Genomic DNA, 24,986 nt, shown 5'->3' on the forward strand with positions numbered 1-24,986 from the left:
TCCTAGCTCCAACTGGGCAGCCCCCAGGGCCATGCTCTCTTGACCTCTAACCCATAGTGGCCTTTCCTTCCTCTTCTCCTGCACCCTTTTTTTTTTCTCTTGGTCCTCCTCTCCCCCCAAATCCTCGAAACCTAAGCCCCACCTATGTGTCTTCTGCTCAACTATTGGCCCAGCTGTTTTATTATTCACCAATCAGAACTACCTTGGTGGCAGGGTCACAGACTATGGTTCAGACTCCAGGTCTTGGGGGCCCACACTTAACATCACAATAGACAGTAAAAGACAAAAACCTCAACAGACACACAGATCTGAAATTAAGGTTTCTGCAGCCCAGGCAGAGCAGGAATGAAGAAGGGATAATGGCTTGCCGTCTCTGAAGACTGATGGGATTCTACTTTTATATTGCTACTAAAGGAAATAGGACTTTTCTCCTCTTTATAGGTTCTCGTGCATCCCCTGGTGGTCTGCACTTGTTGACTAACCTAGGCCAGACTTAAAAACTATAACCCCAGGCCGGCTGATCATCTGCCTCTACTTCTCTGCCGCTGGAATCACAAGCAGGGACTATTCCATCTAGTACTAGATCAGTTTCTTGTGCCAAGTGAGTATCTCAGTTATTTCACAGTATCAGATAAAGTATGTAAGGACATTGATAATTCTCCAGTAGTAAAACCCGTTCTTTGTTACCACGTCACTAGTTCTGGTCACGTGTTTGAGCCAGGATCCTTGGAAAGCCCAGGGGGTTCCATCTGGTGAGTCATGGTGGCAAGCCCTGTTCCCTTTTATGATACCGCCATCATGACCTGAGGACTAGCTCAGATCCTAGAGGGAGCCAGGGTTTAGTTACTCAGTTACGGTAGTGTGTAGTGGGTTGGCCTGATGCTGTTTGTATTCTAATGTTAATTTGGGCTCCCAAAATTGGTTTCCCCAGAGATGAGTCCACACACAGATGCTAGCTAAGTGATCCAGCTCCAAGTTAATTGTGATTGGTAAGTAAAGATGCCAGTAGCTAATAGCTGGGCAGAAGAGACATAAGTGGGGTTTAGCCTGTGAAAGGCCTGAGTTGGAGGAGGACCACAAGGAAGAACAACATGTAGGAGAGGAAGGAGGAGAAGCCGCCATGGGTTAAGGGTTGAGAGAGCATGGCTTGAGGGATGCCCAATTAGAGCTAAGAGCAGCCCAGATTGAACATAGTAAATAGTAAGTAATAACTCAGGCTATCCATAGGAAAGTTAGGATTCTAACAGCATGGAGGGCAGGAGCTGCCCAGCTACTGTGCTGTTTAGGGCTTACTGTAAATATACAGGCTGTGAGTGTGTCTTTCATCTGGGAACTCAATAACCAGAGTGGGGAAGAAACTCCAGGCTGGGACTTTAAATAATTGTTACTACAGTAGTGCATATGTAGTCCCAGTCCTTGGAAGGCCAAGGCATGGTGATTGTGAGTTCAAGGCCAGCCTAGGCTACATAGAGGCTCTTATTTTAGGATTTCCAAACAAAGAGTAGTTTTTAGATATCCCAGAGCTCTGTGAAGATGAGGGATGAACTCAGTGTGGTGTGGCTGTTGCAAAGCCTTGTAGAACATTTCCAGAGGACACATTCGGAGGCCACGTCCTACCAGCAGTTTATTGAATATCAAAATGAGCATCTGTCTATTGAGCGCTGACAGCAACCAAGTCTCTTTTTAGGTTCTTTATACAAAGTATAGGCTACTGAACTTGGATGACAAGCCTGAGTTTCACCTGAGGAAACAAAGGCCCAAAGAAGGCAGTGAAGCCGGCGCAGGTAGGAAAGGACAGAGCCCGGTTTCCACCCCAGCACACACTCACCATGTGGAACGGTCAGACGGTCAGACGTCTTCACCTACAGTAGACCTTTGCGCTGGTGTCTGTTTACTAATACAGCGACAGAAGACAGGATGGGGAAGAGTAAGGAGTAGCCTGGAGATAGTCTTTGGGCTGGTGGGCTTTGATTACGTGTGAAACAAAGCTTCATATGATGAAATGACATCACACACTTGCAGCAATGTTAGCTGCTTATTTTGATACTGTACCATAGTTACATAGGATGGAAGCACTGGGGAAACTGGGTGAAGGGTACCCAGACTCCTCTGTACTGTTTTTGCAACTTCCTGTGAATCTGTAATCATCTCAAAATAAATATACGCCTAATTTTAGCATATGCCTACTTTTAGCAAGCCCCAAATCAATGACCGGCCTGTCTCTTTCAGAATCCTTGGAGGACAAACCTGCTTTGGAACAGGGTCAGAAAAGTGCGAGAGAGGCACAAGGGTAGAGGTGGTAGGAGGAACTGAGCAGTCACCAGTGTGTATGGTGACACCCTCGGGGCTGCTGAAATCAGGGACGTCAGTCATCTCGTGATTCCCAAGTGACTTGGGACACAGATGTCCAAGTAAGAGACATTCACATGAACATGAATCCCTGTCTCCATCTTGAGATTCTCTCTCCTAGAGACTGTGGCTCAGGAGGTCAAGGACAAGGGCCTGCTGGTCTACATTTAAAACCCAGCCCTACAAGTGATGTAGCTTTAGGGACCTTCAGATGGAGCAACTGATAAAACAGAGTTCTGGTAGTGTCCCTGGGATCTACCACCACAAGGACCCACCCAAACCCTTGATTTTCACATGGCTAGCATGGCTCAGAGATGAGGACTCCATTACAACATCCAGCACACGTGTCCCGCCTGCAAGCTAGGCATGCAGCTTGTAACTTTATGCTCTTTTTTTTTTTTTTTTTTTTTTTTGCTGTTGTGTCAGTGATTTACCAAGTTTATTGCGATAGGAACTAGTTCCCAACAGGACAATTCATTTACAAATGCTTTAGATCCAGAAATCACTAGGTAACATTGCTAGGTTAATAATGTTCAAGGCTACAAGTAACAAAAGAACACCAGGAATAGAGCTGAGAGGTCACTTTGCCTTGTGTGATAAAAAAGTCCAGAAGTAGGAGGTGGTGAGGTTGGGGCTGATTGCCCAGCAGTGTTCCTGGCTTTCAGCCTATCTGTATTCAAGTCATGATGAAGGGGTGGGAGCCAGATCACTGGCATTCCTCTGACCCACTAGCCGCAGTGCTCTCAAATGGCCTTCCCGCTGTAAAGGAGTCTGGGAAACTGAGTTGTTTTTTTGTAGTCTCTATGGTGGAGGGAGGAGAGGAAAAGGGGGAATGATTAAGTGTTAGGTGAGCCAACCTAATGTGTCTGCCACTGCCATCAAATCAAATGTTATCAAGCACCATTTAATTAAATATAGAGAACAGCTGATCCAATGCACAGCAATAAAGCGTCACAGAAAATGTGATTGGTATGAAAGTCATGTATAGAGGATTCCACTGTCTGCAATACTGCAGAGAAGCAGCGGTCTCTCGTTCTCTGTTGGAACTAATTCTAGTTGTCTAAGGACGTCGGTTCCTTCGATTAGTTGCCTGCATAGGAGGGAATAAAAGTGTGGTCAGTAACGAATTTCCATATCTAGCTCACAATCACAAATGGGGTGCTACCCAACTATAGCTAAGGCTATTACAAATGAACTGCGTTTGTAAATATCTATTTACCTAATGGCTCTAGGTGTGCCTGCTTTGCTGCCCATATGCCCAGCACCACTATTCAGGCAGTGGTCCCTCCTGCCCTGAAGCTGTTTGCTGATGCAGTTTTTTGGCCTGCTTCCCTGCATTTGCTCTGGTGCCTATCCATCCTCCTGGCAACCTTCTTTCTCACTGCAGGCAGGAGGGACTGTCAGAAACACAAATCTGATGTCACCTCTCTGCTCTAGACCCTTCAGTAATTCTTCACTGTTTTAAGATGAGGACGAGAACCTCCTGTACCCCTGCCAAGCCTGCCTGTTGTGCCTTCTTCTGCCCCTCAGGGATGTCTTGTTCTGCTCCACACAGATGGCTTCCAGTACTTTAGCCATCTGGTACTTTCCAGCCATAGCCGACCCCCTTCCCTCTGCCCAGCCATCTCCTGGCCTACCTTCAGTTCTCATCTCAGTCTTTAGGTTCTTGGGAAAGAGTTTCAAGGATTCATATTTGTACTAGGCTCCCCTCACTGCTAGTGCTACTACAAGGGTAAAATATTTTTCTTTAAATTTAATACTACTCTCCCTTCCTCCCCCCTCTTTCCGTGTGTGTGTGCATGAGCGTGCCAGAGGGGTGTGAATGAGTATGCAGGTGTGCATGTATGCAAGTAAGAGGACAACTTTCAGGAGGAGGCTCTCTCCCCCCACCATGGGGTCCAGGAATCAAACCCAGATCATCGGGCTTGTGTGGCAAGTGCTTTTTACCCACCGAGCCACCTCACTGGCCCTGGAATCTTTTATCTATTTATTTATTTTTGTTAACTTCTGGTTCTTCCTTGAGGGCAGAGGTATACTTTTGTTCAAAGCCTGGCACATACTAGGCACCTAACCCCTACCCACTGGGTACATGAGTAAGGACTCAAGCCCATGCTAACCTGGGCCTCTGCAGACACTCGCTGGCCTTGAGCTAGCGCCCCCTAGTGATGCTAGACTTGATGTTTTTAGCTAGAAGCCAGTGGCATGGAACTGTGGAGATGGCTCATTTGAAGCGCCTACACACAAACATGAGGACTTAGGCCAGGAGCCCTAATGCTTACATACAAGCCAGATAGATAGAGCAGAACATGTGTGCAAGCCCAGAGTTGGGTTGGTGATGGGACAGGCTGACTCACCCCTGCAGTTCTTTGGTCAGCCAGTCTATGCTATACTGGCAAGCTCCAGTATCAATGAGTGTCTCTAAAAGTAAGGTGCATGTATCTAATGCAGCTAAGCCTTTCAGGGTTGTGCTGGGATGCTGGAGATAGACCCCAGGGCCTCGTTCATACAGGCAAGCACTGTAAGGTGCATGTATCTAAGGCAGCTAAGCCTTTCAGGGTTGTGCTGGGATGCTGGAGATAGACCCCAGGGCCTCGTTCATATAGGCAAGCACTCAACTATGCTCCTACCTTCAGCATCGTTAGAGTCCCCGAGCTCCATGAATGTAACTTGAATATCTTTGTATTTGCTCCCTCCCCCTTAGCTTGCCTGTGCTGCTTGTGCTATAGATAGAATTTCATCTATACCTATCATGGCTAGACTGTCCTAACTGGGCTCTCTACACTCTCATTCTCTTCCCGTTTACTCTTGACTTCTACAGAAATCTTCCCAATGAGCCACTCAAGCTGCTCAGAAAATTCTTCCATAGTTCCTTGTCATCTTTGGAAAAAGTACACACTCTGAAGCATGCATGTCACCTACGGCCTGATGGTCCTTGCCTATCCCGTTTCTCCAGTCCATCTCTATTCTCCCTTGGACTTCACATTCTAGCTAGAGCATCTGAGCTGTGGGCATGCTTCTTTCTTGTTCCTGAGCGCACTGGAAGAGCTCCTCATTCTTTCTAAAAACTGACTTGATTCCCTGTAATTTCCTCTTCCTCTGTGTGGCCAATGTTTAACTTCACTGTAGCTCCCCAGCTGTGACATAGCTTCCCAGGGTTCCTTCCCACCTTAGGACCCTCTGGAAACGAGAACCCCCTACCACCCTCCCCAACTCACACCTCCCGACACGTCTACCATGTGTGTGCATGGAGCTCTTACAGACTTGCAGTTTCATACTCTTTCCCCATGAGGGACCCTGGGCAAGGCCGTGCTGTGCATTGCCTCACTGCCTCCTGATAGGCAGTCCTAACATCATCTCCCTTCACAAGTTAAGAACCTGGAAAGAGGACTCGCCTCGGACAGATGTGAAACTTCTGTTCTCCAGGCTTTGCTAACCACACGTGGGCTTCTACAAGCGGAAATGCTAGGAGATCCCAGGGAAGCAGCAGCCTCACGAGGGCAGGAGGATGTATCTCATTCAACAAGACTAGTTGTCTATTTTGTTGTTACCTTTCTCCAGCTCCTTCTGTGTTCTGTGCAGTTCTGAAACTATTTGGAGAAATGCTATTTCGAGAGTTCAGGGGAAAGTTCAGATAGAGCTGAACAACAAAAGGGACACACTGCCTCCCTGAGGCTAGAATGACAATGACAATAAACGAGCTCTCCATGAACAGCCAAGGAATCCTTGCAAACAAGACATCCAAACCATAAGGATCCTAAGGATGGGCATTGGTTTTACTCTGGAACTTGGGGGTATAATCTTAATCCTACTTCAAGCCTTCCAAGTAGACCATATGCAGTCCCTGCTTTGTCTCTGCTTCTTTGGTTTTGGTGGGGTTCTTTCTGTGGGGTCTAATGTATCTGAAAATCAGGCCTGTGTCTTGTCACTCTAACCATCAGTAACAGCAGATGGCAGGTGCCCCATGAAACTTACTGAATGAATCAAGAAAAAGTATCAAGATTCAGTATCAAGATTCATTCAGAATCAAGAAAATAGCAAAACTGATGGCTGAGAAAGGGTGTGGGGCAGGAGGGGCGGTGAGGAGTGTCTCGATGACTGTTTGTACACTCTGGGTGCCTGCAGGAGCTGTGCTGACTGTACATACACTCTGTGTGCCTGCAGGAGCCAGTAGTAATGGATGCACTGCAGTTTTATGGAGTCACAGTTGTGTCTGAGAAAGGTGGCTGTAATGGGGTGGAGGGGTGAGGATCATAAGCAAGATGAAAGAGGATACTTAAATGATCAGAGAAGAGATAAAGTTATTTGCATATATAATTAATTAGAGCACCCATTTTCAGCACATGCCATCAGTTCTGGGGAAGCAGAGGCAGGAGGATCTCTTGAGTTTGAGGTCAACCTGGTTTGCAGAGTGAGTTCCAGGACAGCCAAAACTACATAGTGAGACACTGTCTAAAAAGAAAAAAGGCCAAAGACACACACACACACACACGTGCGCACACATGCGCACACACGCGCACGCACGCACGCGCACACACACATACACACACACAGAGAGAGAGAGAGAGAGAGAGAGAGAGAGAGAGAGAGAGAGAGAATACATTTTCACAAACAAAAGCAACAAAAACATTTCCAAAATCAGAATACTTTATTGGTGTGAGAGAAATGGAAAACAACTTATTAAGTTATGAGTCTATGACTGAAAAGTCATCTAATAAAAAGCTACATTTTGGAAGAACATTACGTTCCTACTCTTTCCACAGAAAGCATTAAACTAAAGGCACTCTTGCTGTTGAAGTGGACAGCAATATGAAAGTCATTCCTGAATTGCAGAGGCAATAAATGGCCCTCTGGAGGGACTGAAACAACCTAATAAATACTCAGAAATGGTTTACAGCATCACCAGGAAGGACAGGCCGCTTGCTTCCTCGTGGGCTGAGCAGTAACTCAGCAGAGAACAGAACACAGGAGTGATGGAAAGTATATCCATTACCCACCGTGGCCACAGCCTAATGGGCTTCTTACTAATGGTCTAATAGTTATTACAGGTAAGTGGGTAGGTGGGTGCAGACAGACAGACAGACAGACAGATGAGTAGACAGATCATTACCATAGCTGGGTTTAATTTCTGTATTTAAAAATTGTGTATGCAAGTTTATGTATGATTCACGTATGTGGTGAGTAGACCATGGTACATGTGTTGAAATCAGAGGACAATTTTTATGAAGTTGGATCTCCTTCCACCTTTACGTGGGCTCCAAGAATTGAACTCATCATCAGGATTGTGCAGCAAGCACCTTTACCCACTAAGCTTCGTTTATTTTATGGATAACAATGTTGTTATAACTCTTTATTGCTAAATGTGTCTGTATTATTTTTTGCTTTTAGCCCTATCTATCATAGACTGTGTGCAATAATCATGCAAATATTTTGGGGTAACATTTTATATGTATGATTATTATACAGAAAAACCTATAATATACATACCCAAAAGCCACATATTTTTTATCCAGATAGGGAGCTGCTTGTAGTGTGATGTAGAACTGTGACCCGTTGGTATGATGACCTTTGTTGACCATTCCAAGAACTCCCCTTTTATTGTGAGGAACCGAAAAGTTTTCATCTAGGAAAGAGTAATCAGCGGGTCATTGAGGAATCTGTGTCACTTCCAACAATGTGTAAGGAACAAAGAAAGCTTCGCCAGGCTCCATCACACTGAGCAATATACTCCAAACTTAGTTTTAATTACTTTCAAATGTTGAAGGAACTTTTTTAAAGCCGTGAAGTCTTATTAGAACTACTACTTGAGCATTTAGCTCATTTGGGGTGTCAAGCTTCAAGTCCTTGGGGTGCGCATTGCTCACAGTGAACAGCAACAGACGACACCTTCAAACTGTGAGCCGAAGCAAACCCTTCCTTCCCCTGCGTTGCTTTGTCACAGAAACATAACTCATAGAGCCTCCAAGCTGAAGCGTACTAAATCACGTAGTGCACGACAAAGCCAGCCATTATCCACTGACTATAAAGTTCTGACTTGGTGATTTACCTCAGAGGTCAGGCACCTGACCTAGCATGTATAAGGTGTTGGGTTCAATGCTAGCTTAATCAGCTAACACGTAGTTACCTAGACAGCTGGGCCTCAAACTAAGGAAAGAAGATTTCAAGGCCTGCCTGGCCCACAGAACTCTTCACAGATCTGCCTCTAGTTTACAAGGTAAAGCCTATATTTATTATAGTAGTTACGTAAAACCGTGTGCAGAGGCCAGAGGTGGATGGCAAATGTCTTCGTCAACTGCAGCTCCTCTTTATATACTGAGGCAGGGTAACTCTCACTGAACCCAGAGCTCACTGATTTGGTAAGTCTTGCTGTCCAGCTTGCCCTGACGATCCCTTGTCTCTGCCTCTTTAGTGCTAAAATCAGAGAAAGGCTGCCAAGACAGCCCAGTTTTTACCAGGGTTGCTAGGGACCTGAAATCTGGTCTTTGAAGCAAGTTCCTTACTTATCTGACTCCCCCCGCCCCCAGCCTGCCTGCTGTTTTAATATGCCACTGATGAACTTTGACGATAAAAATCTTGGTTTTGCCATATACTACGTGATTTTTATTGCATGGTGTTGTGTGATGCAAAGGTTTGTTCTGCACTTTTTAAAAAAGACTTATTTTTATGTTGTGTGTATGTATGTGCATGGCTAATATCCACAAAGGCCACAAGAGGGCATTAATTCCCCTGAGCTGGAGTGCCAGGCAGCTGTGAACTGAGTGCTGGGGTGCAGTCCAAGGTTGTCTGTAAGAGTATTATGTGCTCGTAGGCGCCAAACCATCTCTCCACCCCGACACTTTCTGTAAAAGGACTTAAAATTGTGTGTGTGTGTGTGTGTGAGAGAGAGAGAGAGAGAGAGAGAGAGAGAGAGCGAGAGAGAGAGAAGGTTTTCTGTAAAGGACTTACAATATGTGTATGTGTGTATGTGCGCATATGTGCCACACATGCATGTGAAGGTCAGAGGACAACAGTTTGGAATTGGCCTCTCCTTCTAGCATGGGTCTTGGGGCTGAACACAGGTAGCCAGGTCTACACAGTGCCAAGCCATCTCACCAGCCCCAATAAGGAGATTTCTTTTGAATACATCACACTGCAATGGAACTAACTGTAGCAGGATGCAGAGGCTTGCTCTACCCCTTGGTAGTGCAGCATTTCAACAGAGGCACAGAATTTCTGCTGTCTTTGTCGCCATGATGCTCAGAGGGTCTAATGCAACAAAGACTTATACCTATGTCCACTGTGGCCAGGAAGAAGCTGCTATTCTACTGTAGTATTTCTTAATCATTTACTAAGAGAGTGTGTGTGTGTGTGTGTGTGTGTGTGTGTGAGAGAGAGAGAGAGAGAGAGAGAGAGAGAGAGAGAGAGACAGAGACAGAGACAGAGAGACAGAGAGAGAGAGACAGAGAGAGAGAGAGAGAATTGGTGCACACACATCATGGTGTAGGTAACATGTGCAGGACCAAACCTGTGTACATGCTTATAAAGGCCTATGTAGGTTTGAATGAGAATCGTCCCCATGGGCTGGTATATTTAGATACTTAGTCATCAGTTAGTAGACTATTTGGAAGATTAGGCCGAGTGGCCTTGTAGGAGCAGGTGTGTTGCTGGTTTGAGGTTTCAATAGCCCATGCCAGGGCTTGCTACCTGCTCCCCACTGCGATGATAATGGACTAACTCTCTGAGGCTGTAAGAAAGCTTCCAAGTTGATGCTTTCTTCAGGAAGCGTTGCTTTGGTCATGGTGTCTCTTTGCAACAACAGAACAATGACTAAGACAGGGACAGAGGAAGACACTGGGTATCCTGTTCTACCATTCTTCCGTTTGTTTCTTTAAGACAGGATCTCTTATGAACCTGGAAGTAAGCTGGAATCATAAGCCCCAGCATCCCCCCCCTTCCCCCCGCCACCATGGACACACACATGATACAAGCACATACAACCATGCTCAGCTTTTTCTATGGTGCTAGAATCCAAACTTGGGTCTTCATGCTTGGGCAGCAGGTGCTCTTACCCACTGAGCCATTTCTCCAGCCTCTGGAATACTTTTATAAAGAGTTGATTCTTTCTTTCTTTCTTTCTTTCTTTCTTTCGTTCGTTCGTTCGTTCGTTCGTTCGTTCGTTCTTTGTTTGTTTTTTTTGTTTGTTTGTTTTTTTTTTTTTTTTTTTTTTTTTGTTTTTTGAGACAGGATTTTTCTATGTAGTCCTGGCGGTCCTGGAACTCACTCTGTAGACCAGGCTGGCCTCGAACTCAAAAATCTGCCTGCCTCTGCCTCCCAAGTGCTGGGATTAAAGGTGTGTGCCACCAACGCCCGGCTCGCTTTCATTTGTTATCCCTATCTATCTATCTATCTATCTATCTATCTATCTATCTATCTATCTATCTATCCATCCATCCATCCATCTACTCAACCATCTATCTTAATGTTATTTTTGAGGTAGGATCTCACTATGTAGCTCTGGCTGTCCTGGAACTATATAGAACAAGCTGACCTCCAACTCACAGAGATATGCCTGCTTCTGCCTCCTGAGTTTGGGGATTAAATGTGTGTGAGGCCATATCCAGCTTAGATACTTCTCTTTATCTGTAGAGTGATATATTTCACACAGAGAAGGACAAATAGATGTTTAATTCCCTCAGTTTTCAAGATAATTTTTTAGAAAATATTTATTTTTATTTACTTGAGTGTGTGTATATGTGCATGTGTGTGTAAGTATCCATGCAGTCTAAAAGAGGGCATTGGATCCCTTAGAGCTGGAGTTACGGGTGGCCGTGAGCTACCTACTATGGGTGCTGGGAACCAAGTTCAGACCCTTGTTAAAAGCAGTGTGCACTTCTAAACACAGAGCCATCTCTCCAGCCCCAAGACAGTGAGCTCTTTTTCTATCAGTCCTCCAAAGGGAACCAGTTGGACTATTTTATAACACAGCATCACTACCAAGTCGTGGGTTTAAAATATATGTTGTCCTCCAACCAACTGCAATTACTATTTTTATAGAGGTCAAACTTCCATATCTCTGACCAGTGACAGTCTTTTCAAATCGGCTTGTTGGCGTTTTGCCAGGACTCTAGTACTCTTTAATACCATTTCTACTCCCTGGGAGAACAAGAGGGAACTAATTAGTTCTGAGATTTGTCCTAAAGAAATAGGCAAGTAAATGTGTATACAAAGCTTCTGTAGACTGGACCAAGAGACAGTTGAGGCAGTCTCATGTGGCCCAAGTTGGCTTCGGACTCTACATATCTGAGGATGACCTTGAACGCCTGGTCATCCTGTCTCTACCTCCTCAGTGCTGGGATTACAGCATGATCCAGCAGTTGATGTGGTCCAGGAGATTAAACCCACAGTTCAGGCGTGCTAGGCAAGTAGGCATCCTACCAACTCAGCTACATCTCCAGTGCCAGTCAGACAACGCCCCACTTCAAAACATCTCCAGTGTGAAGGGAGCGCTGCTTTCAACTTTTGTTTCTACTAAATTAAATACTATCACAAATGGCCTTATTTGAATCCTTTTACATTTGAACAATTAGGTACTAGGACTGACAAACTAAAGCTACATACCTTCGAATGTTGGTCCATAAATAGACTCCCCATCATCTCCACGTCCTTCTACTATATCTAAGAAATGATAACAGTCAGATCAGAGTTGACAAAGAGCACATGCCTAAGTCTAATTCTGGTTACATTTTATATCAAGTCTAGAGTAAGATGCTCAACTGAAAATACTATGATGATCACTTCTCTTTAGCCTGTAATCATTTCAGTGTTTATCGATTCTGTAAGTTATACTGGAAAACCTTTGAAAAATATTCAGTTGTCATATGGCCACAATTTAAAGAAGATGCTCACCCAGATCCATTTACTTCATCTGTTTCTCCATGTTTCACTTCGCTTTTCAGAGAACTGAGAAAAATTAAACTGAGCAAACAAAATGGCAGAAGTTCTTCTGAGACAGGGTTTCTCAGTGTAACAATGCTGCCTGTCTCGGAACTCACATTGTAGATCAGGCTGGCCTTAAACTCACAGTGATCTGCCTCCTCAGTGCTGGGATTAAAGGCACCCCCCCCCATGCCCAGCAAATATTTATTTTATGTCTATGTTTTGCTCACATATATGTCTGAGTATTATGTGCATTCTAGAACTGGAGTTATGGACAGTTGTGAGCTGCTATCTGGGTGCTAGCAATTGAACCTAGGTCTTCTGCAAGAACAAGTGCTCTTCACCACTGAGCCATCTCTTCAGCTCCTTTTTGAACGTGAGTGAAAACAGATTCTCTAGGTGCTGGGAAGGTAGCTCACATGGTAAAGTGTTTTCTGCACAACCACAAAGACCTGAGTTTGATCCCCACTATCCACGTAAAAAGGAAGCAGGGTGGCACATGCTGCAGATATTGTGGGTCCTGGAGCTGACTGTCCAGCCACCCTAGCTTAATTGGCAATCGCCAATCACAGTAAGACACCCTATCTCAACAAACGAGGTAAACATCTCTTGAGGAATGGTACCCAAGGTTGACCTCTGGCCTCTGCACATGTGCATACAAACCTGCAGGAACCCAACCCACCTTCACACACACACACACACACACACACACACACACACACACACACACGTAGATGCTTTTTAAAAGTTACATTTAGATTTTCATTTCTTTAATTACTCTTGGCTGCGAGTGTAGCTCAGTGGTAGAACTTGCCCAGCATGTATACGACCCTAAATTTGACATCTAGCACTGTAAAAAACATAGCTATCCACAATGATAACTTACTTATTTAAATAATGAACAAAATTCCTTTTAGTATAATGAGAGGTCTTTTGTTTGTAGTTGGTGTTTATAGGCGCTGCATACTTTGGCTTAGGCAATATTCCCATTATAAAGACTCCTGGTACAAGTTCTTTTATATCCACTCACACCTGAGAGGTAAGCAGGTCTGTCTTCTGTAGCCCCACCTCCCCCATCCATACACTCTACTTCCTTTAGCTCTCTGATCCACCCTCTCCTCTGTACCGTGTTCAATAAATACTGGCTGGAGGACCGAGCTACTGTATCCATGTACAAGCAAGCTAACTATAGCAGGCATGTGCATTCTTTTTTTAATAGAATCTGATACAACAATAAGCAGACAGAGAGAATGTATTTGGAAAAGAGTATGGAGCATCTAAATTATGCTATTCATTGTTGATGCAAAGACAAAACAAAGGCATCTGCATATACACATGCCTCACCCTAACACCCAAGACTATCCGAGGCCAGGTGTGGTAGTGCGCACCTTTAATACCAGCTTTCAGGAGGCAGAGGCCAACTGGAGGCCAGGCCTAACTCTTTATGAGTTCTATAAAGGTAAATGAATAAAAGTTTGAGCGCTCTGCTTTGATGATATTTACAGTCTTCACCTCACCTCCTCCTTGTATCCAGCCATTCTGGACGACTCGATGAAAAATCGAATCTTTGTAATGAAGCTTTATGCCTCTCTCAGAAAACCCGGACGATCCTGTGCACAAGACCTGAAAATTTGTACATGTTCTGGGACATGTGTCACAATATAGCTACAAAAGAAAGACGAACGGTTTCAAAGATTACTCAATAGTTGATCAATTACAGACTCCTCAAAAGTTATTTGAGAAAGATAGTAAAATTCTCTTACTTCAAAAATCAGTCTTCCAATTGGAGAAAGATCAATACTAATGTCCAAGAACACAAAATCATGCTATTGCAATTAGGGAGAAAAAAATAATGCAGGTCAATTTTTGTAAGAAAGTTTTAGCAATGTTAAAAAAAATAAGACATTCTTTTCAGTGATAAGATTTTAACCACAATACAGCAAATACAAGCTAAACCATAACACCAAGAGAAAACTCAATAGTAAAATTAATGACTTAATGAAATTTTAAAATTTATTTTACCAAGTCTTTATAACCCACATTACATACTAGTTACAAACCCTCTCAGGAGCGAACCTTTGAACAGTGTTAACTTATTATGCAGGACTGAGAGTTCATGGCCTAGAAATTCAGAGATTCCTGAGCTCAGAGTGGAAAGGAGCAGGGGACAGTCCTCCTGGGGAAAGGGACACTCTGGGGACTCCTTTGTACTCTTCTGAGTAGGCTTGGGAAAAGATCCAAGTGACTGTCATGGAGTTGGTTACCGTGTGTCCTGGATTTTCAGAGACTGGAGACCAGCCAGAGCCAAGCCACGCCCATTCTGACTGGGAAATTAAGGCCACTGTTCCCACTATGGTTTGGCAGCACAGACAGGAAAGAGAAGGGGGAATGCTTTCTAGTTACCTTTGTCCACCTCTCCTGTTCTATAGTCCTCACGTGTCACATGAGGAGCCTCCCGGCAGAGACAACTGTTTTTGAGGCCGTGCCTAGCTCCATAAGAGGGCATCCAAAACTGGTCATGGTGGTCATGTCTGTAATCCCAACATTTGTGAAGCTAAGGCAGGAGGACTGCTGTTGAGTCCAAAGATAGCTTGGGCTATATTGTGAGTTTCAGGCTAGCCTGAGCTATGGAGTAAGCCACTGTTTCAAAAACAAAACAAAGCAAAAGACATCCAAAATAAATACTTAGTCTTTATCTCCCTTCTCTCAGGATCAACCATACATCTAGTGGGGTGCATTTCCTATCTTGGCCATCACTGCCATATAACAGGAAGCCAACTTAATTAATGCAGTACATAACTTGTCTTCCCTTCTTCCTCAGGAATCTGGGAATCATATGATAGTTCTTTAAAAATATTGTGTTGTTCTCTGTCACTCTGACCTTTTAAATTCTTTTAGTTAGAATGCTGAAATAGTACTTGTGCTGTCTGGCACCCAGCATGGAAGGGTTAAGAGCACAGTAGGTGTAACTAAAGTTTTCTGTTACTGTTTTCAGACAGCACCTCCCAATCCAACCCAGGTTGGTCTGGAATTCATTTAAAGGCACAGCCCAGGCTAACCCTGAACTCATGCAAATCCTCCTGTCTCAGCCTCCTGAAAGCTGGGGTTACAGGCAATAATACAGGATTACACAGTGCCTGGATAATTATAATTAACTTGTTTGAGTCTCTTAGCTTCTGTAGCTAAGGAACAGGAGGCCTAAATAAACGTCACAATAGAACGGACAAGAGGTTATGTCGGAAATGATGGTTGACCGGGGAAATGAATGAAAGTGTACTTAGGCATAATTAACTTGCCGGAAATGAAGACAATCAGTTGATTATCTGTATATGGCTGTCGGGAGCAGATACGGCTGGATGAGTTTAGTGGAACACACCTCTAATGCCAGCTCTAAAGAGGCAGGGACATAAACTTGTCTAGCATGACATTCCAACCTAGAAATAGACAGGATTCTTGGTTTGGTTCAACAAGAGAACCCTCGGTAGTAGTTCTTAAGTCTTTCCTCAGGAATGTAGGTCCCTCATTCTCAATGCCACTCGATTCACACTTTGATTATTGCTAGCACATGTCACTACAGTGCCTTTCAAATACCCTCCCGGCTAGCAGCTCGCTTTGGCACACCCCAAAGCAAAGAGGATATCTCACAGTCTATGAGAAGCTCTGCTGGACTATTTTCCTTGTGGATAAAAGTCTCTGATTTAGAATGGTAGAAAGCCACAGGCTGGCCTGTTTTCTTTGGGATCTGCTGAGTTTCTGCATCTGCCTAACATCTGACTAGCCTTCCTATCTGGGCAACAAACCAGTGGGTTTCACCAGCATTGCTAGAATGTTCAGGGCCCCATTCTCCCTCTTCCCACCCTGTGAGAGGCAGGCAGGTGAGAGACATATGGCCTAGACTTGCCAGACAAGTGCTCTGGAGTCCTGGGGTTCAGGACGTATTGTAAAGACACAACTTTCCATGTTGAGGGTGGCAGCCTGAACCCAGGGTTTGTGCCTGACGAGCCTGGGGTGGCTTCCTGGACACACATTCCTCTGGCATGGATGGCTCTGGCCATTTCCCTGGTATTTGGCCTCCCTTGTTTCCTAACTAGTCTCTAAAGTCATCTTCCCAGCTTCCTTGTGAACTGTGAGTCAGCACCATTGCAATAGCCATCCTGCTTCTTAAGGCAGCGTTATTCCCCGGCACCTCGACTCCTGGCTGAGGCTCTCACCGTTACTGACTACAAGTTCTATCCTTATTGCCACTGACACTCCTGGGAACACCATGTGTCTCCCGACTCCTGTCTCTCTGAATGCACTGTTTGTTCAGCCAAATACTAGGTACCGAGTATGCTTAGTTCCTGTTCCAGGCAGCAGTTAAACAGGGGTCCATGAGATGAAGTCTTTGCCTCTGCACAGCTCAGGTCCTACCACTGGGTCATTCTGTGGGCACAGACCAGCATGAGCAGAGGTTATGACATCAAAGATTTTTCCTTTTTTCTTTTTTCCTTTTTCTTTTTAATCTCTGTCATGGTTAAGTTTTTGTCAATGTAACACAAACCTATACACACCAGGGCAGAGGGAGCCTCAGTTGAGGAAATGCCTCCATCATATTGGTCAGTGAGCATATCTGCGGGGCATTTTCTTAATTGCTAATGATGGAGGAGGTGTGGCTCAATGTGAGCAGTGCTGTCCTGGACTGTTCAGGAAAGGGAGCTGAGCGAGCTAGGGGAAGCAAGCCAGTAAGCAGCATCCCTCCACGGAGCCTGCATCCCTCCACGGAGCCTGCATCCCTCCACGGTGTGTGCATCCCTCCATGGAGCCTGCATCCCTCCATGGAGCCTGCATCCCTCCACGGAGCCTGCATCCCTCCACAGTGCCTGCATCAGTTCCTGACTCCAGGTTGCTGCCTGAAGCTCCTGCCCTGCCTTCACTTGAAGACGGACTATAGGCCAAGTAAATCCCTTCCTCCCGAAGTTGCTCTGGCTCATGGTGTTTACTACAGAAAACAAAGAAGGACACCATCCTTCCTTGGTCAGTCAGTCTGTCTATTTGTCTGTCTGCCTGCCTGCCTATCTGTCTGTCTCTGCTGAAACTCAGGCTTCCTATCAATCTTTCCCACTGCAGCTGCTGCCCATTCCTTCCTTCTTTAAACTGCCCTCATCCTGTAGTTCAGATAAACTCCTGGGGTTAATCTTAGTTCACACTTTTCATACTTCAGACGTCATTTCAATGCAACAGCTCTCATGGAGGTGTTAGAAAGATTAATTTAGATATTCCACGGCCAGGGCAGGAGAGATGACTCAGAGGTTAAACGCAGGGGACACAAGTTCAGTTCTCTGAACACACATTAAGGGCCTCACAAAAGCCTTTAACTTCAGCCCTCTTCCAGCCTCTGAGGCGCCTGCACACATGTGGCATGCCGGAGCAGTGAGCTGGCTCAGCAGGAAAATCCCTTACTTGACGACCTGAGTTCAACCCCCAGAGCCCATATATCACTGAAGGAGAGAAACAAGTCCACAAGCATGGTGTGGTACACACGCCTTAATAATAGTATATGAAGATTCGTTAAAATATGTAGTAATAATAAAGAATCGCTAAAATATTTAATAACTATATAATAACAAGGAGTCATTAAAAATGTTTCATAGCACAAAATGAACAATGGGCTTCAAGAGTTTCTGATTTGCTTTGAGACTGTCCAAATTGGCCTTAGAATTAAGCGTACAAACAATCTTCCTGCCTCAGTCTCCTGGGAAGCTAATACTACAGGCCATAATGGAAGGCTGTTTCTATTCTAAAGCAGTAATTCATGCATGGAAATCTGGACAGGAGAGGAGAAACACAGCCTGCTGCTTCACACTTTGCCCAGCCAAACCCTGAACCAAGAATCCTTTGCAAACCGCCTTAAAGAGATCCCTGGGGGGGTTACACCTTAATCCCTGGTCCTGTGTGTCTATTTTGTGAGAATATCAATGATTAATGACGAATCAATACAAATAATGGAAAATTTTATTAGAAATCTGTGTAACTTGCCTTGGTGTCTTTTAAGAACTTCGTGGCATAGTCCAGAGTAAGCGCTTCATACAGTGCGGAGGGCCGGACATCAACTACATCCCACACCTTCTGGGCCCACTTCTTCAGATCAAATGCATTACCCAGGAGTTGGTCATTAATAAAACACATCACATAGGAGGAATAGACCCAGGTTTCACCCTTCAGTTCCTACAGGGAAATGGGGGGAATAATGACAGAAAAACAAAAACAAAAAAAAACAAAAACAATGGCTAAACCCACAAAGCAGAGCTTGAGAATAATTCTACAGCCAAATTTGTGAACTCCAGGATTGCATCTCTTAAAATGTTTTTAAAAACCATCTTTCAGAATTCTGCTGTCAAAAAAAATTCTTACCATTTTTGAGAGTCTTAACATAATGAAGAACAAAGAATAACTTAAAAAGCAATCTTTAAACTATTATAATCTGAGACAGATGAAATCTGGTAATAACAGTATGTACCTAGAGCATCGGTTGCATTAATTTGTGAATTAAATGCACTCTGTCTCCATTTATGAGGTGTGCACTTGTGGAAAAGGGTCCAAGTAAGACACCGTTTTCAGTGCAAAGAACTGAGAGGGTGTGTGTGTGTGTGCAATAAAGATATGGGGCTCAGGCATGAGACAGTGATTATTCTGGACAGAGGAGAACAGAAAATGCCTCCTGGAGGCCAACAGGAGTCTATACATAAATCAAAGACAAGAAGAAAACTCACTGTCCCTAACACTTTTAAATTTAAAATGAAACTCATTTTTCATCCATGCAACACCAGCATAAACTTCGCAAGTCCCCAGTGTGGTCAGAGAAACATCGACCACTGAGAGACCCAGCCTGTTGCTTCCCAGTGCCAGCCCTGGCAGACCGTAAGTGACTTGGTGCCACCATTTACAAGTTATAGAGGAAGCTGATTTGTGAGCCCATATGATTGACAGACGTGAGGATGGGCTGACAGAGATTCTGCATCTCTAGCGAAATCCAGAGAAATGCTGGTTCTGTAAGCAGAAATATTGACGTTCCTGCTGCCTGTCACGACAAGCTGCAGTAAGCAGGAACAGGAGTTGAATCTTTAAGCTGTGCTCTATTCATAAAGGCAGCCATCTGGAAGACAGGATCAGCACCCGACCTTGCCTTCCCTTGTCATCTCCGGTTAGCATGTCTTGCAAGGAGTAGAGACAAATACAGTCATTCCAAGTTCAGGCTTGCTCCTCTGGCCAATCTCGACTCTGAGGTTCGTAGTATTGGTGTCCCTTTCCTCAGCCTCCCGTGCTTTCCCCTCGGTGTTTACTGTCACTCTCTGTTTGACAGATTTAGATACTCTCTAGACATCGTCCCAGATAAGCCAGCAGACAGGAGTGTGGCGGTGTGTGCCTGCTGAGCTGTGTTTACCGTTCCTCTCGACAACATGAAATATCAACACACCCTCTCCATAGAGGACATACAAATGCCCGTCTGTCCCTCTTGCTCCAATCAGTCAGCTGGACTAGAGACTGAATTGGAGAAGTTCTAGTCTGGGCTACAATTTGCCTTCAATTTGCCAGCGAGCTGTGTTGCCAGCTCCTTGGAGGAGCGTTACTCTCCTCTACCTGGCTCTCTGTGCCCTTCCTCAAACCTGTCTCCAGGTTTTCTCTCCATCCATGATGGATGGCGAATCACTGATGAGGGCTGGGCAATCCCTAGCATGTTTGGATTTCTTGCTATATTTTGCAAGACCCAAGCCTGTAACAAGAGGGGGGAAATGTAACTGTGGAAATTTTGTTCAATGAGATGGAAGGCACAAAAATGTAAACACCTTATCTCTGCCTCGGATGTGCATCAGGAGATGTGCCGGCTCGCCTCAAGACAGCAGCCGGGCCTTGATGTTTTCTAGAGCTTTTTACTAATTTATGATGCTGACCTTGTTTGTTTGTTTGTGAGTAGAGGGATAGGCTTTCCCATGGTCCCTGAAGCTGGGCCTATAGGGAAGCATTATATTCTGCAGAAGCATAAGGCCAGCTAAGCCTAATGAACTGAGTCACTGGGACTAAATGTGCCACGAAGGTCTACACTTACCACAGACATGGTTGACACTAACAAAGTTAAGGTGACAAGCATGGCTATAGGGGTGGGAGAGAGAAGAAAGGAGAGAGAGAGAGCAAGTGAAGCAGCGATGCTGAACTAGGAAACCTCATTCAGAACAAGGGGAAGGCAAGCAGGAGTGTGCCCACAAATCTCCAGGTAGCCTGGGCTGGGGAGGGAGGGGTCCAGGTGGAAGAGGAAGGTGGGAATGTGCAAGATGACCTTACACATGGACACAAACCACAGACCGTTGCAGGCAGAGAATGTGAGGCTAGTTGGTAACATCATAAACCTGACTATAAAACTTTCCTAAGTTATTCTATGTAGGGGCTGGAGAGATGGCTCAGCCGTTAAGAGCACTGGCTGCTCTTCCAGAGGTCCTGGGTTCAATTCCCAGAAACCACATGGTGGCTCACAACCATCTATAACAGGATCCGGTGCCCTCTTTTGGCTTCCATGGGTACTAGGCATACATGTGGTACACAGACTACATACAGAGAAAAAAGCCATGCACATAGATAAAAATTAATAAAGAAGTGTCTTGTGTTCTGATTGGCCAACTGCCCCACTTTCCTTCTATGGCTCTAGTTTCACATTGAACTTCCAGTTTCCCAGGCAAACCAGGACCTGTGGTTACTCCTCATTGTAGAAGGATCTGAATGTCTCCCTCCACCCTATTCACCTATGCTAGAATCATGGCCTCCATAGCTTGAGCACTGTATACAAGTCATCACCTTTCCATATGCTACGTGACTAAGTCAGAATGCCACACCCACATACTTCTCCCTCTAGGCTCCAGGCAACACCATCTGGAAGCATCTGAGGAAGGTGTCACATCAGAGGTAAGCTTTCCTGTTATCTACTATCTGTCCCAAACAAGTTCTGCTAGTCCCGAGGCAGGTCTGGGTTTTTCAGAGGTACTGTTAGGAGAGATATCGAGAGAACAAGCTGCCTCACGGGAGGGTGGCTCCTGCCAGCAGAGCTCCTCAGACAACAGCCCCACACAACTCTGTTATCCCTGCTATACACACCTACACTTAAGGGCCAGGTCAATGTACACTGAGTGCCAGGGTATCACAGGAAGTGTTAGCAACACATAAAGAAAGAAGGTCGCCAGCAGGGCTGTCATCTCTGACAGTTTGAAATGTATCTCTCTCACATGCTACCTCAAAGAACATTCTGGAAGTGTTCTACTGTTTAGGAAAGATATCTAGGAAGATGATTGAAATAATTTAGGGAAAGTACACAGTTAAGAGGAATAATCACAGCTGTATTTGCTGTCTTCCCCAAACTGCACAGCAATCCATGTAGAAAGGTACTTGTCAATACCCCCAATGCCGGCATACACCTTACCCTCTTCTTCTCCTCCAGATACTGATCCCAAGCAAATTCCTGAAGAGGAACTATCACAGGATCTTCAAATCTGGACGGGTAATTGGCTTTCAAAGTCTAGGTTTCAAGATAAAACAGTTTAAATTCTCATTTATGTATTTACTCACTTATTGAGGGGGGGGTAGGGCACACTGGGGGTGTGCATGTGTGGAGACCAGAGGCCTTCCTTCCACTGCTATTCCCCAGCAGATTTGCTGACACAGCATCTCTCAGTAACCCTTCCCAGGCTCAAGGTTATACATGGATTCCAGTGCACTTGGCTTTCAAGTGGGTACCAGGAATCTGATCTCAGGTCTTCATGCTTGCACAGCAGGTGATCAACTCCCTGTGTGATCACAGCAGCCCCCAAGCTCTTTCTAGAGTCAAAATCATTTCCCCCCAGCTTTAAGGGCTCTTCAGGGAGTTTTACACAGCACACAAAGGTCACACTGCCAGCACACGCAGGTCACACTGCTTGCCTGTTCCCAGAGGCTCTACCGAGTCACTCTGACCCTGACAGGTTTATCTCTCACTAGGGAACAAGACTGAGAAGGCAAAGGCATGTCTTAGTTTTCCTGTATCACTGCTCATTTTGTATATAGTGGACCATTGATACATAACTCAACAAATGAGTTTATACCAATGGTTTTAGGATCTGTTATGTTCTTTTAGGACTCCCCCCACCCCAAAGTAAACTCTTAAATCTCTGTAGATCTATGGGTGCTTGATTTGTAGCAAAAAAAAATTTATTGCTTTAATTAACTGATGTAAGGAGAATGACCAAAGGGACACTATGGTAGCTTCGCCTTTCAGAGAAAGAAGCAGCAAACACTAAATAAGTTTAGGCTTCTGGATAGGTCTTAGGATTGAGTGTGCTTTGGTCAAACATTTTTCATGTGTGTGAATCAGAGAAAATTACTTCTAAAACAGACTTTAAAAAAAAAATTATGTGTATGTGCGTGTTGGGTTGGAGAGGGAGGTGGTTAAGGTTCACGTGAGTGTGGATGCTGATGGAGATGAGGCCACGGGATTTCCAGGAGCTGCAGCTGTAAGAGGCTGTAAGCTGGCAGCCATGGTGCTAGAAACCAAACCTTGATTGCTAAGGATGATGCTTTGAGGCCCCATCGTGGTCTAAAAGGCACAGGCCTAGCACGCTCTATCAGGTGAGATGATTTCAAGAGGAAGCCCGGGTGACAGCGTATCATACTCTGGGATGGGCCCAAGATGGCAACAGCGACCTGGCCACTTGCCTTCTTAGACCGTGGTACCCAAACAACAGAACGTCTTCTCAATTACACAGTCTATGTTCAGTTTCAGACAATCCTGCAGGATGGCCACTGTTTCTAAGTAAGGAGTTATTTAAAGTAATAAGATCAGTCATTTTCAAATTAGGCCCTGTTATGCTTGTAAATAACACATTTGTTATAGAATGGACTACATCTAAATTAAAATATATGCTAGTATTTATCCTTACCTTTTAAAAATCTAAGTCTAAGCATCTGGGATCACTCACAGACATACTGGAATTATAATCAAATATCCTCAATTAAGCTAGAAGTTAATTTACATTGATACATTTTCATATTTGAATAGAATCACAAGAGGCAGAAACTTAAAGGAAAATTACATTATTACAATATTAAAAACCATTGTTTTGTTGACTTAATATCCTCTACAGCAGGTGTTAACTCCTGAACAGTTTTGTAAAGAACTGACAGTCAAGCATAATTTTGCATCTTTTAATGGTTGAAAATAATCAAAAGATGAATCATATTTTATGTTATATCAAAATTATATATAAGTCTAACTCAGCATCTACAATAAAGTTTTATTAGAACACTTATACTCTGGGTCCACTGCTTTGCTTTTTATGGAGACAAGGTATTAATTACTATGTAGCCCAGGCTGGCCATCAACTTCCTGTCTTGGCCTCTTGGGTGCCAGGACTACAGGCCTGTGCTACCATACCTTTGCACACTGTTTTTTACAACAGAAGTCTGAGACTGTGTCCCAGAACGCCTAACATATTTACTACTTGAACTTCTCAGGAAGAAAAAAAAGTTGCAAATACTTTGCCTGCAGTGTGGAACAACCACAGGAAATATTAATGTCTTAAGAAAGTCAACTAACAAAGGAAGGAAGGAAGGAAGGAAGGTAGGAAGGAAGGAAGGAAGGAAAAACGGTATCCTTCAAACTCTGAAATACCAATTTGGCTGTAAAACACTGGTTTAAAACAACAATAAAGAATCAAACAGAAGCACACAAGACAGCACTTTTACTCTGTGGATGCTGGAGCAAGCAGGGGCGGTGTGTGTGTGTGTGTGTGTGTGTGTGTGTGTTCTGAAGGTGAATTCTCCGGCCCTTGCTCTCCAGCTGGAAAAAACAAGCACAAACAAAATAGTCCTGGCGCAGAACTGCGTGAATTTCACCACCATACATCCCCAGTTTTTTTCCTGCATGCAGATTGCAGGCATGCAGCGGCGTGATTGACATTTGCTTGTTTGTTTCCTCGTATTTTATATCATTCTACATGTTGAAAAAGTCATACTTGGATTCTTCACAGCACTTCTGGGCCATCTCTTAAGAATCTGAAAAGTATCTGATTCTGCTAAAATGCAGAAACAACTACAGGAATTATAAAGAAAAGGACCTTCCACAATTACGTTTAAAAAAAAAAATCACAAGGAGTTTTTTTTTTTTTTTTTTTTAAACCAGCGGCAGGGTGGCTGAAGTGCGCGTGGTGTCTGGGGCGAGGGGTTACCTCAGCGGTGGTCTATCTGGTCTATCGACACCTGAAAGCTGGAGCTTTTGAATATTTTTCCGTAATTTTGAATTTTGTAAATCCATAATCCAATAAAAAAAATTCACGTGGACTAGCATCTCCATCCATAGGTGCTCCGAAATGACCATTCCCCCACACGTTTCCCCGTGATCGCTTGCGTGTTTCTAGGTCTCCCTTCCTCGCGAACCGCATTCGTCCCCCATCCAGCCCTAGGACAGAACGTGGACCGCGGCAGGGAGGCTGAGGTGCGCGTGGAGTCCGAGACTTACCTCAGCGATGGTCTTCGACACCTGAAAGCTGGAGCTCTTGAAGAGCCCCACCACCTTCAGCTTCAGCGGCGGCTCGGGCGGCAACTGCGTGCGGCATGCTGGGGGCTTCGACTTCGGCCGGCACGGCTGCTGGCTGGCCATGGTAGCGCTAGCGGAAAGCCGGGAACACAAATAAAGCGAGTCGCTACGGCAACCGCGTGGCTCCACCCCCAAC

General features: G+C 44.7%; 1 protein-coding gene across 3 annotated transcripts; it reads right to left on the bottom strand.

The window, feature by feature from the left end:
- Positions 1 to 1,598: 1,598 nt before the first annotated feature.
- Positions 1,599 to 24,955, bottom strand: Ppil6 (peptidylprolyl isomerase like 6). 3 transcript variants are annotated; one of them, XM_034524556.2, is made up of 8 exons: positions 24,773 to 24,955; positions 21,704 to 21,799; positions 18,277 to 18,465; positions 14,025 to 14,087; positions 13,779 to 13,926; positions 11,944 to 12,000; positions 7,834 to 7,969; positions 1,599 to 3,439 (listed from the first exon to the last, which is right to left on the bottom strand). In XM_034524556.2, the coding sequence occupies exons 1-8, from the start codon at positions 24,911 to 24,913 to the stop codon at positions 3,328 to 3,330; spliced, it is 942 nt and encodes a 313-aa protein (XP_034380447.1). In that variant the 5' UTR covers positions 24,914 to 24,955; the 3' UTR covers positions 1,599 to 3,327. The 3 variants fall into 3 exon arrangements, with proteins under 3 accessions (XP_034380447.1, XP_076773278.1, XP_076773279.1); XM_076917163.1 differs by lacking the exon at positions 11,944 to 12,000 and having other exon boundaries at positions 24,773 to 24,953; XM_076917164.1 differs by lacking the exon at positions 21,704 to 21,799 and having other exon boundaries at positions 24,773 to 24,951.
- Positions 24,956 to 24,986: the final 31 nt, after the last annotated feature.

Source organism: Arvicanthis niloticus, chromosome 20, assembly GCF_011762505.2.
Source record: "Arvicanthis niloticus isolate mArvNil1 chromosome 20, mArvNil1.pat.X, whole genome shotgun sequence".
Taxonomy (NCBI): domain Eukaryota; kingdom Metazoa; phylum Chordata; class Mammalia; order Rodentia; family Muridae; genus Arvicanthis; species Arvicanthis niloticus.

Excerpts from the sequence above, each read along its gene's own strand:
- Ppil6 (XM_034524556.2), bottom strand. The coding sequence starts at position 24,913 with ATGGCCAGCCAGCAGCCGTGCCGGCCGAAGTCGAAGCCCCCAGCATGC. Across the intron at positions 14,088-18,276 it reads AGTTCTTAAAAGACACCAAG|CATGATTTTGTGTTCTTGGA; the intron begins GCAAGTTACACA and ends TAATTGCAATAG. Across the intron at positions 13,927-14,024 it reads TTGGAAGACTGATTTTTGAA|CTATATTGTGACACATGTCC; the intron begins GTAAGAGAATTT and ends TTTCTTTTGTAG.